Raw genomic sequence first — 17,115 nt, 5'->3', positions numbered from 1 at the left:
ATTTCTTTTAGTAGAGAGCCCTAGCACTGAAAAGGAAAAAAAAAAATTATCAGATAAGGAAAGGGTTAGTTTCCACCATATTTACCCTAAATTTAAATGTGTTTACTTCTCACAGATTATTCATGTGTGACAAATTTTTTCAAGTACCCAATAAATCTTGTGGCTTCTAACAACAGGTTGAAAGTTAACTTTTGTTATACATTCTACTAAGTATACAGCTTTTTCTTGTCAGTCTCATACTTGTTTTCTCTCAGTGAGAACACATTTTCTACAGCCAGATAAAGATCCAAAAGATGTAGCAGAAAATACATCTTATCTCTTTGTCAGGCTTATAACTTACAAATAACTAGGGGTTCAATAATTTAAAAAAAAATATCTGGGCATAGTTTTTTGTTTTTTGTTTTTGTTTTTTCCCATGTAGAAATGGAATCCATCATATGTCATAATGATATAATTAAACCCACAAAATCTCCTTTTCTCAAAGTGAGCTAAAGCTATTACATGTTAAACCCTGACTAATAGCTGCTATAATATGGTACACTTTTGAAGTACTTACCCTCTATAGAAGGTGGTGGCATTCATGTATTTAGTTGGCTATTCACTCACAAGTTATGTCCCACCTCCTCCCAAAAACTACTTGGAGAGTTCTTTCTGACCTCTGAGAACGCCACTTGACTGGTTCCGATGTAAACCTCTACTAGTCCTAGCTGGTCTGACTCTGTATCCTTCCACTCAGGAAAGTGGAGCTAGATGGAAGGAAGAAGACAGTGATCCACTTACAAATAAGTGGATATATAGGATAGGAAAGAGCACCAAACTAGGAGTCAGAAGACCCATGTCTGTACTCAATTTCTTTGATCTTTGAAAGTCACTTTTCTCCATTTAAAACTAGAGATGATAATGTTTTCCTACTTTAAATCTTTACATAATAAAAATTCACTTGGTTAAATTTTTGGTGAATTAAAGGTATGACTAATATTTAGAAAATCTCTGGAATTTTCTGAAATTTATGAAAAATAAGTATATAATATCACCATATTATTATTATTGGTACCAGGGATTGAATCCTAGGGCACTTAACCATGGAGCCACATTCCTAGACCTTTTTATTTTTTATTTTGAGAAAGGGTCTTACGTAATTTCTTAGGGCCTCTAAGTTGTTGAAGGTGGCTTTGAACTGGGGATCCTCCTGCCTCAGCTTTTCAAGCTGCTGGGATTACAGGAGTGCTCGTGCTCAGCTCACAATATTAATAATTTAAAATAGTCATGAATATCAATAGAGAACTCAAAATAGATAAACTCTATTCTCATAAATAATATTAATTTTTACTAATATTTCTATCCTTTTGATCTCTTCTACATAAACCAAGTTGTGTTATCACTGGGGCTGGCCTTGTGCACTAGCATTATCCTAATTATGGAGATTCCAAAGATAAATTATTACTCCAGTTTAAAATAGTTATGCTTGATACTTAACAAATGTTCATTTTATGCTAATTGAATGAGGTCATTGAAAGGCACACTTAAAAGATCAGGGATACCTGACTGCTTGGAAGAGTAATGACGAGCTACATTTGAATTTGGAAAAGGATGAGGAGTAGATTGGGGAAATAACCACAACCGCTTTTATTGGATTCTGGTTTTCCTTGTTTATCTTCAGTGATGCTTAGGCTTTAAAACTTCATGCAAACTGCATGAGAATTGTGTATTTATGACACATTGTCATTGAGTCCTAAGACATCATAACATTTGGTTATACTTTTAAAATATTGTTGATTTTCAAACAAATAATTTTTCCCCACATTTTTCATGAATCAAGTTGCAAGTAGGTTAAAATGACCATTTTGAAAACTATTTTAAATTTAGTCATAAGAGTCAACATATCAAATTATTCTTCTTGTATTGGTAATAGAAACTGATTCCTAAAATTCCTTGGCTATATCTCCCTTTTACTCTGCTCCCCCAACACACCTTTTTTTCTTGAATTTAAATCATCAGTTGTATGAAAAGAACCTACTTAACCTGTATTCTGAGTAATAACATCTAAGTTTTTTACTTACTCATAAAAGAATAATAGTTTTATATTTTATTCCAAGTATTATATAGACCTTTAGGGTATATGCATAGGTATGGAAACTATTTTTTCTCAGAATAAAAATATCAACCTAGGGTTGGGGCTGTAGGTCAGTGGCAGAGCACTTGCTTAGCATGTGTGAGGCCCTGGGTTCCATCCTCAGCACCACATAAAAATAAACAAATAAAGGCATTCTGTTCATTTACAACTACAAAAAAAAGTTTAAAAAAAAACTATCAAAAGTTTAAAAATTATATCAGCCAAGATAGTTATAGCTCTATAGCTATTAGCAGAGAAATGTATCATTCTTTAGACCTCTCTGAGGGGAGTTAAAACTGATAAGTTTAAATCAGTTCCTTCTGAAAAGAACTTTCTGGAAAGGCAGTCTGTACCACACAGCTCATCAGTCCAGGTGCAATCAGACCCGCCATTGTCTTCAGAGAGAGCTGCTGCCTCACAAGCCTGGCTCCTGTAATGGATGAGTAGCTTCTGAAGAAGCATTGTGACCCCAGATGTGGAGTTCTTTGAAGCTACTGTCTGGGGAACAGTCCCTTTGTTACAGTGCAAGGATAATATCAGAATTTCCTGGGAGTCGGTCATCACAGGAAATTATCAGCAATTCATAGACTTTCCTTTTCGCGTTTACTTCAGCCTCAAGGGTAATCACAAAAGATTATAGTCTCCATTTCAGCTTTCACATCACTGAAATATTCTCCTCTGCCGAGAGTATGATTGATTTCCAGAGGATAGCTTTTAACCCTAGCTCTGGGAGGGCTAGTCAAGCTGTAGTGTTTTGATAACTGCCAAAGATTGATATTGTGATATTATTCTGTTGTTTGGCAGGCATTTGGTGATTCCTGACTAATTATACAAAATCTTTAAATAAAATAACATATCAGCTTCTCGTGTTGCTAGATACAGATATTTGTCCAATTTTTATAAAAGTGTTAAAGGTTATGGGAGGCAGAAAGGGTGAATTTCAAATGAGTGTTGCGAAGACTTATAGGCCAGCACCATCCTGACAAACTGAATTCATAAAGGAAAGAATAATTCAAGAATGTTTCTGAAAATCATATGGCGTGGATAGATTGTAAAACACAAATGCCCTTTTGCCTCATAACATTGTTTTGTGAATATTATTAGAGATTTGGTATGTTTCATGACAACTTACTATGTGGTTCATGGAGGGTTTTATTCCATCCCTTAATTAGGAGATCTTTTTTTTTTTTTTGTGGTGGTGGTGGTGGGGATTGAACCCAGGGCCTTGAGCATGCAAGGCAAGCACTCTACCAACTGAGCTACGTCTCCAGCCCAGGAAATCTTAATGCCATAGCCATGGCCAAAATATAGGGAAACTGGATGCATTTTTTAACTTGTGATTTATTTTACTGTATTCACTTTCTCTTCTTTTTATGTGGCTTTATTTAGCTCATAGAGAGGCAAAATGGGCTTTGTATATATTTGAAATAATTTTGTAAATAAAATAGTTTTATCTGTAAAACACTACCACGCAGCCTGCACAATGGTTTCATTAATGAGGTTCTAGGCATAAAGTTGGTTAGAAGAGATCGAAATAAAACACACAGACCAGTTACCTTATTTATATTGCTAGGTCCGAGACGGCTCACCTCTCTGGTTCCCACCTCTAGCCGCCCAGTAGGGCAGCGAGGATTACTCAGGGCTAGCAGGAGAGAGAGAGAGAGTGAACACGCCAGGGAGTAGCCTTTTATTGGGGAACAAGAGATTCAGGGGAGAATTCCATCCAATGAAGGTTGAGGGGGGGCTGCACTCCAAGGTCAGGGTCAGTGATTGGGTCCCCGGAGTCAGTGGTCAGGCACACCCCCACACGGATGGGCTCTCTCATCAGGAAAGGGTCGGGAAAGCTTCGACACAGACAAAGCGCCTCAGGCCCTTAACGGGAGTCACCCAATCACGTGTTAGAATGGCTTCCCACACGCTACATTTTCTTACAAATTCAAAAGAAAATGAAGACAGTTCAGTTTAAAACTACTTTTGTTTTGAGCTATTGCCTCCTTGCAATCACGTAAAAATAATAATAAATCAAATGAACAAATGTTAAATGTCAAGCTGTACCATTAACAGAGTCTTATTCAATAAAGCAATTATCACTGCAGAGAGCAGTGTGAGGCATTTCATTATAGTTCTTTATTTTACACTGCAAGTCTTGTACATTTTTATAATATGAACACAGAAACAAACTTAAACCAAAAATATTTTCCACTGATAAGAGCTAATAATATATATACATATATGCATCCATACAAAAGGATAATAGTGATATGAATATGTGATATAAAATAGTTTTGACATCCTGTGCCTGCAAAACCATTCAGGATCCACTTTTCTGATCAATAAAATGTTTAGTGTGACATGGTAAGTCTGCAAGGAGGAGGACCATTAAAATCAACACCAAAGTAGTATGATATCCTTGGATGGGAATCAGAGAGGGAGGACAGGTAATCAAAGGGTGCTGAAAGCTGAATTTCAGATAAACAATATATATATTTTTAATATAAATGTGTCCCATGCATTGTTTGTCACATTTTTGTGCTAAAAATGTATTGTTTATCTAAAATTAAAATTTAGCGTTATGGTTGTAGATCAGTGGTTGAGCACATGCTTAGATATGCACAAGGCCCAGAGTTCAAGCCCCTGCATCAATCAATCAATATTGAGGGGCTGGGGATGTGGCTCAAGCGGTAGCGCGCTCGCCTGGCATGCGTGCGGCCCGGGTTCGATCCTTAGCACCATATACCAACAAAGATGTTGTGTCCGCCGAGAACTAAAAAAATAAATAAATAAATATTAAAAATTCTCTCTCTCTCTCTCTCTCTCTCTCTCTCTCTCTCTCCTCTCACTCTCCCTTAAAAAAAATCAATATTGAAGTTATCTAGGTATCTTATATTTTTGTTTGCTAAATATGGCACCTCTAGCAGAAAATATGGTTCCTGGTTTTGTTTGAGGAGGCTTAGCAAGTAACTAGAATTCTCAAAATCTGGCCTCATTTTGAAATGAGTTCTACTAAAATCTTCCTGATGAGGCTAAGATCTGACCTACCTGCTTTAACAGAACTCAGTGTCCGTATTTAATTGTATTGAATTTCCAGTTAGAATTTCCAGTTAGAATTAGGATTTCCATCTAATTTCCAGTTAGATGGAGGCAGGGGTTCTGGGCCTCAAACTAAAACAAACACAAACAGGTTTCAAAATGTAGAGGATCTGTGACATTTTACCACCTCATAATGAATGAGTGGCCCAGAATACGAACATTGCAGATTTGTTGCTTCACATGAAACCTTGCCAGTTCTCAATTATCATTTTCTTCTTAGTGTAAGGGTAAGAAATATGTTATCTATCTGGCAGGGGAGGGTACCTTTCATTTCCACTGTGTTTCACAAAATCAAGAATATATCTAGACAGGCTCAGGTCTTAGCACCTCTTCCTGACTGGTGGGGTTTTCCTCTCATCTCATACCTTTTTAAGTTGTGTCAAGAACCTGTTTTGCCTCAGCATCAGGATATATCTAATTAAATACTGAACAGCGTTTCACACTTAGCTTTGACAGAATGGTTTTGAAAGGATGTCACTTAATGCATTTGGCTGTTCAGGAGGTATATTGATTTTTAAATCAAGAAAACTTATCACTTTCCTGGTCTCCTGGAAAGTCCTTCTAGTGTTTTTTAGCCCATTTACCAAAAAAACAATAATCCTTACCTACTTGCTTGGATTTGGAGATTTAGCACTTATTATACTTAATCCTACATCTATAACACGTAATCTTTGGTTACTCGTATGCCTTTTTTTTTCTTCTAAAGAATAAATAAGTCTATTTTTTTTTTTTAAAGAGAGAGTGAGAGAGGAGAGTGAGAGAGAATTTTTAATATTTATTTTTTAGTTCCCGGCGGACACAACATCTTTGGTATGTGGTGCTGAGGATCGAACCCGGGCCGCACGCATGCCAGATGAGCGCGCTACCACTTGAGCCACATCCCCAGCCCAAATAAGTCTGTTTTAAAAAATACATTTCTCAGGCTTAGTTTTGGCACTGAATTTTATGTTATGCAAACTCAGCTTTGGGGACTTTTGGAGGTTGTTTTTAAGTCACTACTTTAAAAAAACAAAAGGAAAGGCCAAGCAAGAAAAGAATTACCTTCTGTCTCAGATATTTGGCTTGTACCTCCATGGATCCTTTCTTCAAATGTGTTATTGAATGATTGTTATCATGACCTGTTACATGAATCTCTATCTCATTTAGTATATTATACATCTATTCAAAAATTGTTCTGTAGTCCGTATTCCTGAAATGATGTTTCTTATTTTATTTCACCCTGAATGAGAAATGAAATAAGAAGCTTATTAAACTAAATAATACAAGAAACATTCAACTCATTTATTTTAGATTATTTTGGTAAATCCAGTTCCTGTTTTATCACTCTGAATTCTAACCAGCTTTGTTGGCATTTATCTTTGGGTCATATAGTTCATTGTCATTATATATGTTTTCTACTGTTTTTTTTAAATATTAATATATCTTATTGAGAAACATAAAGTATAAATATAAGAACAGAAACTTCTCCAGAGACCAAAAAAAAAAAAAATAATAGTAGTAGTTTATCGTTTCATTTCTTCCTTTGATATATTAAAATAAGTAGAAATAAGTTTTTATTAATTCCCTTAGAGATTCCAGGCAGTTTTTTTCTTCTCCCTTAAAAATTCTATATTTTTTTCTCATATTCCTTCCAAAGAGCGTCTAGCAATATTATATGAACTTTTCATTAAATTATCTTTGAAAGAGGCTACAGATGTCTCAACTTTGTATATGAACTTTGGCCAGAAATTATTTTAGTAGGGGAACATCAAATATCAAGGATAAAATGAAAACCTTTAGAGAAATTTCTTGGCATCCTGATGGAAAAACACCTTTGTCTTCTAATGGTTTCCAGTCACATCTAAGCATTTGCTTGCTCAGGGATGGAAACATACAATGAAAAACACAAGTTTCCTTTGGCGACATAATTCAGCTCGTTATTTAATGCTTTTTCCCTGCATTGAGCAAAACAATTGCAAATGGTGCTGAAGTTAGTCTGGGCTTCCTAATGCATAACATTAACCAATTGGACCTTGCCACATGTATTTTTAACCTGAATATGTGCTCACATGCAATAGAATTTCAGCCCTTTTTTTCCCATATTTTTAATTGGTGCATTAGAGTTGTACATAATGGTATGACTAATGTTGTGTGTATATTCGTACATGCATGCACACAATATAACAACATAATTTGGCCAATATCACTCCCCACTGTTTTCTTTTTCCCTCTCCTCCTCCCTCCCCTGGTCCCTTTCCTCTACTCTACTAATCTCCCTTCAATTTTCATGAGATTTCAGAATTTCAGTTCTTTACTTCTCTAAAGTTTAAGTAGGAGCATCAACATCCAAAACATTGCTGGGTGTGTATGTTAGTGACAACCAGATATGAGTGAACATGCAGTCTAGTCCCATACCCATTGCAGAAATAAGTTGAAAGTCTCATTTGTTAAACTGAACTTTTTGAAAAGCTCTTTGATGTGGCTTCTTAAATTACCCAGCAGGTAACTACAGTTTTACCGCATCACCCTTGATCCCTGGCAGTATGGAAAATCACCAGGCTTATGGAGGAGCAGCCAGGAAAGTGGAATATTTTGTATTTGTACTGACCATATTTGCTACATACAAGGATCCACTGTCAGAGTTAGTTAGACATTCAGCCTCAGTAAGACACACAAGTCTAACTTTATGTCATCTTCCATTAACAAAACAATAACAAAACTGTCTAAAAAAGAACTTAAAAATGATTCCTTCTATTCAGACCAATTTAAAAATTTCTGAATTACTGGGTTTTCCCTAATGAAAAGGAAACAGTAAAACCACCTGTCCATTTGCATTTAGATGTTTTATTTCTACCATTTGGTGACTCTTTAAAGTTTTCAGAGCATTAAGATGAAAAACATTATTTTGCTATCATATCTTCACCATCTTGGATAAAAATCTGTATTTATTTTAAAAATAAAAAGTAACTGAGGGTCTTTTTACTCTTCTCTAACTAATTACAGAACCAAGTTCAAGCATGCCACACTGCATAGAAACCCACTAGGAAGGTCTCAGATGAGGTGTGTGTCTAGTGTCTAGCACTCATCTTTTTTTTTTTTTTTTTAAAGAGAGAGTGAGAGAGGGGAGCGAGAGAGAGAGAAAGAGAGAGAGAGAGAAAGAATTTTTTTAATATTTATTTTTTAGTTCTCGGGGGACACAACATCTTTGTTGGTATGTGGTGCTGAGGATCGAACCCGGGCCGCACGCATGCCAGGCGAGCGCGCCACCGCTTGAGCCACATCCCCAGCCCTCTAGCACTCATCTTCAGAGAATTTCCAAATGCAGAACCCTTTAGTATCCCTCTCTTCTTGGGGACATGGTAGTAGTGTTGTGCCAAGAGTATTTGTTGACTTGATACTTAGAAAGTAAAGAAAAACCTTTGCTGATATCTCACATACCACTTTGAAAACCAAGGAAAGTGACCTCTAACTCTACCATTTTTGCCAGTTATGCAATTCTGAATTCTGTATGAAATTCCCTTAGTGATGAAATATTGTCCTTATTTTTGCATATTTTGATATGGCTTCACATGTAAAAATACTTTGTCTGAATCACAGTGGGTACCAAGGCAACTAAAATGTTTTTAGGAATTATCTGTGCTAAAATATCATTGTTTCCCCACTCTCCAGCTTTATTATTTTAATGGTACTTATGACAATTGCAAATGCCTTCTTCATCTTTAGACATTTAAGTCTCCCCAACTAGATTGTTAGATTTTTGAAGGCTTATTCTCTACTTTATGTCTATCTCCTAAATCAACATACTTAATAAACTTTTGAAAATGAATATCTTTAAGAAAAATATAATAAATATATAAATATATTGAAAATCATGCATTTATAAAAAGTGTGATATATTGGAAAGGAGCAAAAGTTCTCAGGGATAGAACTCTGTATTTAAAGTTGACATGAAATCCTTAACTCTAAAGATCCTAAAATCTAAAATAAATAAATAAATAAAAACCTTTAAACTCTAATAAATCTTTTATTATCAGAGTGATCTAGAAAGAAGTCATTATCAATCTCTTGGCATTGCATGCATTTCTTTTTATTCTTCAGAAGAATAAAAGCAAGATGGAATTTCTTGAGAAAAAACTATGAGAAAATGAAGTCTTTAGTCTTTTCAAAAACATCTTCAAAACAGATCAAGTTTTTTTTTTTTCCTTTCTCTCATTATCCTCTTTGTCAATGGAATAGAAAAATCTTATTTGATGAATCCCAGAGCTCTTCAAAGGGGACCTGACAGTATGGAATTTGAGTGAGAGAGATCAAGCTTTCTAAGTATATTTTGTAAATGGAAGAACAAAATGAAATGCTAATCTGTGCTCCATTCTGATAGGCTGCCTCACCTATAGGCAGATTCCACTTCTGCTTCCTATAGAGAATATTGACTGCCACTAGGAAGGCTTGGGAAAGGTGAGGAAAGACAAAATCTTGGGATCCCACTTACTTCCTGCAGCCATTAGATACTGCCACTGTCAACCAATCTCAAAATACTTCGAAGCCTATAACTTTTTGATAAAATACTACTAGTAGTAACACTAGTAGTAGTAGTAGTAAAAACATTACTGGTACTTAATAAAATGTGGCTTGCATGTTATTCTCCACAGTGTATGCTAGCCTTTGTACCGGTTCTGAATGGCTAGGTAACATTCTGCTAGGCACAGTTAATGTTCTTTGCAAGATGGCCAATGTATGGTTTTAGCAAAGAGCTGGGGATTCTTAGAGGAAGCACCTTTCCAAATATTTGACTCTTGGTTTAATCAGCAGTCTGTGGAGAGAGTGGCATGCCATTTGTCTTCCTTTCAGCAGCATTGACAACATTCAGGCAGACCCTTGTCAGGGTGCTCTGGGGAGGAGAGACAGCATCAGAATGGCCAAGTGTCAGCTTTTAGACATTCCAGATGCAAAAATGCAAGTCTCACGGTAGCATGTAATCCCAGTGTAATGTTCTATGCCGTTTATTTTTATTGAGCCTTCTGATTTGAAATCCAAAATAGCAGAAAGTTATATGGTTGAACAAATGCTGTCAACAATATGTAATCATTTGGGTTTCTTGATCTTTGAGAGAAGAAATTTGTCATAGCTGTATCTGTTTTGTTTCTATTTTCAATTTTCAAGGATTTGAGAATAAAACACTAACATAAAGACATGTGGTCAGAGTCAATAATGAAAGGCAAAACATTTTTAAGTAACATTAGAGAAATATTGCTCTTCAACAACACAGTTTTAAATGTGTTGCTTTATGAATATTTGAAGTTCTAATGAGACCCTATTGCCACATCCTTTTTCAAAAGTCTGATATTGAAAAAGGAAGGGATGAAGAAGTTATTCTTTTTGTAGTCCTGTAATTCGATAATGTCATAGTTAAAAAAGTTAATGCTTAGCCAAACTTTAAGAAGGCCCTAGGTTACAGGGTTTAGTAGCTGAGATCCTCTTTGTAAATCAAAGACAGGTGCAAATGATGACTGCCACCTGCTAATGTGTAATCTCTAAGTATTTCTAGAATTTTTTGTCTGTGTGCAAACCACATAGTTATAATGGGGAAAGAGGACAGAACAGTCCAGAATTTTATTTAAGGGTTTCCTGAAGTTGCACAAGAAAAAAATGGGCTTATCCTCAGAATAACAGAAATGGGTCAGAAAGAGAAAACACAGGCTCACTTCTCCAGGAAACTTTGACTTATGCACCAATAGACCATATGTAGTTTGTGTAGGCAGCTGCCTTCCAGGCTGCAGAAGCTCTAGAACATTCATCTTTTCCTCCCCAAACATATACACTAAGCCAGTGCCACACATGATACCCATCATCCCTCACAGGTTCCTTTAGCATGGAACAGAGAAAGACTCCTGTGTGAGTTTGAATCCTGACTCTAGCATCTATGAGTTGACTTGAGGGTAATAAGAAATTGAACCTCTCAAAACCTGACATTCTTCATTTGTAGAAGGAGGGAGATAATTATATCCACTGCATGTGATGGTGGAGACTACATAAGATAATTTCTTAGTATACTTTGTAACACACAATAAGAACTCTAAATCTAAGCTGCTCTTACTGTATTGTTTAATATTGTTATTAAACAGCTAGAAAAAGGAATTAAATAGCAAATACCCCTGGGGAGATACACATCAATGTCATTGGTAAAGGTAGGACCTTCGGTTTCTTAGTATACTTTGTAACACACAATAAGAACTCTAAATCTAAGCTGCTCTTACTGTATTGTTTAATATTGTTATTAAACAGCTAGAAAAAGGAATTAAATAGCAAATACCCCTGGGGAGATACACATCAATGTCATTGGTAAAGGTAGGACCTTCGGTTTCTAAAGTGTGAGAAAAGGATGGACCAAAGGAAACAGACCTTTCTGTTAATTAGAATTTGTATTATCCTTTTTACACTTTATCTTTTAAAATTATGTCCTTTCTTATGTTTGACTCATTTCCCCATTAGTCTAGGGCAATGTCTGAGATACAATAGGCCTCCAGAAATATTTGTTGAATGACTGATTTTAACTTTCAGAAATAAAAAACTCAGTTTCTACTTCTGCTTAGTAGAAAAGCTAATGGACCCCATTAGGTGCTTACCAAATGATTTTTAAAGCATTGGTTAAAGCAGATGGTTAAGTTTAAGGTGAGATTTCCCCATGTTTAAGGAACTGTATGGATAAAAGAAAGTTCTATACAATTCTTGAATGCTTTTTAGGTGGTGTGGTGCCCAGTTTATTTCCATTCCAGCCTTACTTGTTAGCTAGTTAAATCGTTTAAAGATTCTTTCAGAAAAACAACTCAAATTTCTAGCCTCTTGAAAAGCATTAGAAAGGTTGAATAAGTTTATAATTCTACTAAAGTTCCATGGAGAAAAATCATTGAGAGCCTAAAATATAATTTATGTTTGTCCAGTCATTTGATCACAGAGTCTCTTTCTTAGATTCATCCTACCTTTAGTGAAGTGCTGCAGTGTTTCTTTTTCCTGTGTCTACAGCTTATTTGCAGCTGCATATTTTTATGTGATTGCTTACACTGTGCAAATGTAAATTACTTTTCATTACACTCAGAGAAAGTAATGATCTTTTTAAAAATTCATGCAGATTTGTAGGCCCCCTAATCTTGGTAAATGTACTAGAGATGTTTATTCTTATTTTGATGTTGAAAATATAATAGATGGTGTGATACAGCCAGCTTGATTAATTCATTTTGTATGACTATGATATAATAGTTATTTCACCCATATGTAGTCTCCAATTACCTCCTCGATTCCTAGTAACAGCCACAACCCCATCTTTCATTTTTATTACCTACCAGTTAATTGCACTAATAGGTTTTACTTTTCTTTTCTGCATGATTTTCATTAGAAAAACTGACAAGTGTTAACTCTTGCTACTTTTTAGTTAGTAAGCACTGCAAGCATTTTAGTCAGGGGTGGGCAAGAAAAGTAAGTTTTTTAAACTTTAAAACATGTAAATGTGCTTCCTGGCCTCAAAATTTTAGTTGATTACTTCTAACTTTTACTTTTTTAGAAAAGAAGAGGCTTATTTGGGACCAATAAATTCTGCCAGGTAAGGATTATTGGTAGCTAGAACTTTGTGATAGGTTTTTGTTTTTGTTTTTCCTTTGAAAAGCTTTAGTGTTATTTCCTAATAAATCATAATTCTCTCAATCCGTAGACAAGTTTTTTTGTGCAGTGTGAGCTAACAAGCTAATTTAATGTGACTATTTAACAAGCACTTGTTCATTTAAAACATATATTTTAAATATTTTAATGAAGAGTGTTGAAAGCAGTCATTTTTCACAATTAAATGTCTGTGAAGGGCTGGAGCTGGAGCTCAGTAGCAGAGCACTTGACAATGTGTGACACATTGGGTTTGATCCTTAACATCACATAAAAATAAACAAATAAAATAAAAGCATTCTGTCCATACATAACTACAAAAAAATTAAAAATATAAAAAATAAATTTAAAAAGTCTATGAAATGCCAGTTGAATCTATAAAATACGAGTTTGTCAGGTAATTGCAATTCCTCCAGTGATTTACCTGAATACATATGAAATCATCATGTTTTGGACACATAGTTTGGCTCTGTTAAATTGGCTAATTTGAATTTACAACATTTTAAGAATTATGAGAATACTTTTTATTCATCCCAAATGCTTTATTCATTCTGAAATTTGGTACTTGAATAAAACAATTACCATTGATTTATATATTTATATCTACATATATATGTAGATATAAAATATATTTTTATTTATATATAATTATGTTTACAATGAACTAACATCAATCACACTAACGGAAAAATTAAATATAAATGAATACCATAGTTGATATTTTCATTTAACTTTTACAACATTGTGGAAACACTGAAAACAAATATTTAGAATTTTACAACTTTCTTTTTAAAGAATCTGAAAATCTTTTATAGATCCTACTGAAATTCCCCAGATATTTGTTGTTATTGCATCAGATGACCAATATTGAAAAGATCAACGTGACAGGGTCTGTTTACGTTTCAAATTGCAAAGTGGAACCTTCTTTTTTGTAACATTTAACATCTCTTAATTTAATCATGTCCCCCAAAATATTTCAACAAAAATTATAATTACAGAATTCTATGAGAATTATAAAAGAGATTTAGATGAGGGGAAAGTGGGTCTTTTCCCAAAATTCCTATAAGGAAGTAGAGAATCAAGTGGGAAATAGTGAATATTATTTAAGGGGATAATCTTTTGATATGATTAGTGACAATTCATTCGAAAGATGGGAAGACAGCAAGTTATTGACAGGTAAGTAGGAAGGGATAAAAGGGCTGTGTTTAGTTGATTTTGTGAAAAAAAAATTAGGATTATGTATATATACATAAGTAAAGCCAATCAATTCTGGCTAGTATCTTGAAAGAAAGCCCTTAGTTTGCTTTGCAGGAAACAGATGGCTGGGAACTTTCTTGCTCTTGTATGTGCAGTGCTCAGCCTCAGCTCATCTTTCAGGACCCAGAACACTCAACCTTGGGAACAGGAAGGGGTATTTTCAGATTCCCATGGTGCCAATATGGGATTTGGGCAGAATAAAGTTTTGTTAGAAGTTACTTAAAAATATATGTAGGAAGCTAACAATCTGAAAAACTGTAAAGGAACATATATATTCAAGGATTGAAGCCCTCAATAGTTATCTTGGTTTACTAAAAGATTAAAGCTAGATTTTTGTAGATTTGTCTTTTATCTCTTTTTCTATATTGTGTTAATGAAAACAACTAGCATATGTGTATTTATTTTAAGTAGTGAAAGTTTTGATTGTAAATGTTAATTTTCAATATGTTTTTGAAATGAGTAGTAGGAAAGAATTAAAACTATGATTTTATGAATATTCTTGTTTATATTTTTTAAAATATATTTTAATTTGAGTTTTAAATAAAATATTAGTATTGAATGTGACAAAAATAATGAAAGCAGTATGGAGAAAATTGATATTTGGGAAATACTCATATGCTTTTTTCCCGTATATTTCACAAATCACCAGATGGGAAGTATTTTTTAGAACCTAGGAACAGAAAATATCTTAATAAAATATTTTGTCTTTTAACTGCAAAACTTTGGGATTTTTTTAAAATTCTGTCAAGTTTAGCCTATTTTATTTTTAAGCTTCTTCAAACTGATTTGCCATCTCTACTAATTAATTGTGCTCAGAAAATACAGTTTTATGTTTTGGGAATGGAATGGTCTTGAATGTATGAACTAGTGAACAAAGTAAGAAAGTAAACTAAGGTTTTATTTCTGACTTTTTGAGATTTTCTTTACCTCATAGAGTTTTATTATTATTATTCTCATTAAATAAAATGTAAAGACTGGGGCTGTAGCTCAGTGGTAGAGTGCTTGCTCAGCATATGTGGTCTTGGTTTGATCCCCAGCATAAATTAAAAAATTAATGTTATAACCTTGAACAAAGTGAATCCCTGGATTTTTCTGGATATATTTTGTATTGGGTAGTTAAACATAATACTCTTCACATTTTTTTTAACTTTCTAAGTTATCATACATATTGATTTGGCAGGGAGGGTATGTGAATAGTTTTATGAACTTTGATATGTTTAGATTATGTAACCATAACTACAGTTAGGATATTAAAACAATTCTATAACTTGAGAAAACTACCACTATATCTGTTCTCCATAGTGAGCATACATTATCTTGTCATTTTTCTTAAGCTTGTAGCCAAAGATAGGGTAATATACTCCTCAGTAACCCCTCAATTCAACCTCTTTTCCACTGTATTTAAATTTTTCTAGACGCTAATTTTATACTTTGATCATTTATAATCATGATCAGGGATAGTATTCATTTCTCCTTTCTTATCAAATATCATCAGCTAATCCAATTCTAAACTCTAACCTCAGGAGATTTCCTAGATGATGGCGTCAGTTAATCCTTCCTTGTTCATGTTACATCTGTTTATGAGTAATGCTTTGTTCATCCGGCACATTGTTTTTTGAACTGCCAGTTGTCTGATGTTAATGCTGGAGATTATTATCTGGAATACCCAAGAGAATCACTGCTAGGTCTCTTTTTATAAATTCTGCAGATAGAGGTGTTTCTTCTTCTTAGTGTTGTGATGGCTGTGTGCCACTCTTTTGCTGTGACCAAGTACTTTCATCTTTGTATATTTCTCTGAATATGTATGATATATGCAAGCCAAAAGGGGGAAAATCACAGGCGTTAAATCAAAACTTTACTTGACCAATATTTAAACAGGGTTGCATATTAACCAGTGTTACAGATATTTGAGTGTACAATTGTGACATGCATTTCCAGTAGAATGAATTTCAATCTACAGGATACGTAAGTTAATACATTATTTTAAGATAAAGATTAACATTTTCTGTGCTGTAACAAGAGCCTGCTATTTATGATTTTATCATAAATTAAAAATAAGAACTTGAATGTGTCCGTAATAATCATTACTGAAGTCACTTGAAACCATTGTAGGTATTACCAGTTCTACAGGGAAAACATTAACAACTTAATTTTAACTCTGACTTTTGGATCTTAAGTTTCTGTTTTACTATTCTTTTAAGGATGTACAAGGTTCTTTTGTAGGTATTAGATTTCTTGGAATGTGGTGATTCTCTTGTGGTCTCTTCTTGTGTTGCAGATTCAAAAAAGGTGGGTTTTTTGTCATTTGTTTTTGTTCTTAATTCTTAGAGTTAAGAACATTACTATTTAGTAAGAATCTTTATTATCTCTGGGAATTAAAATCTTTATGAATACTAAAGATACTTTTATTTGCACACTGTTGTCTATCCTTCGAAGATAAAATTTGACTAATTTCTATCATTTGCTTTTCAGATGGATCCTGTGCAAAAAGCAGTCATTAACCACACATTTGGAGTATCCATTCCCCCAAAGAAGAAACAAGTTATTTCTTGTAATGTCTGTCAGCTTCGCTTTAACTCAGATGTGAGTATCATCTTTTCATTGTCCCCCGTGTTTTGTCAAGCTGGAAGTCTAATCTGTCTTAATCTTGTACATCTCTTCATATTTGCACACTCTCTAGTAGCCCTTTCTATTGCTAGCCTACTCATTTTCGTGTGCCAGATTTCTAAGGGATTTGAGTTCAATGTTTTAAACTTGAAAATAGAAGAAATGATTGATATCAGAAATTAAGAATTTCTCTATGTAATCAGCCTCACTTATACCTTTTACATTTAATCTCACCAATCATATTGTCAAAAATAGTCAAATAGCAAAAAATAGAAAAAATTAAAAAGAAATGAATGCTGAAGAAAACCATTGTTATTACTTTCAATATGAAGTGTCACATTTCATATGTGTGCAAAATCTTGTTAAATACCTTAGAGAATAATTTACTATGCAATTCAGATTTTTCTAGAACATGGAAATAC

General features: G+C 34.1%; 1 protein-coding gene across 7 annotated transcripts in view; it reads left to right on the top strand.

Moving 5' to 3' along the window:
* Positions 1–17,115, top strand: part of ZNF385B (zinc finger protein 385B) — a 389,695-nt gene that overhangs the window by 308,330 nt on the left and 64,250 nt on the right. For 6 of the 7 annotated variants that reach the window (XM_081261413.1, XM_081261412.1, XM_081261417.1 and 3 more), the window contains 2 exons: positions 12,738–12,776; positions 16,559–16,669. In XM_081261413.1, coding sequence (XP_081117539.1) covers positions 12,738–12,776; positions 16,559–16,669 — 150 coding nt within the window. The remainder of the gene's footprint in view (positions 1–12,737; positions 12,777–16,558; positions 16,670–17,115) is intronic. The other variant, XM_081261414.1, reaches the window with a different exon arrangement.

Source organism: Spermophilus citellus, assembly GCF_964194105.1.
Source record: "Spermophilus citellus genome assembly, chromosome: 11".
Lineage (NCBI taxonomy): Eukaryota > Metazoa > Chordata > Mammalia > Rodentia > Sciuridae > Spermophilus > Spermophilus citellus.
This window is presented reverse-complemented; position numbering and strand designations above follow the sequence as displayed.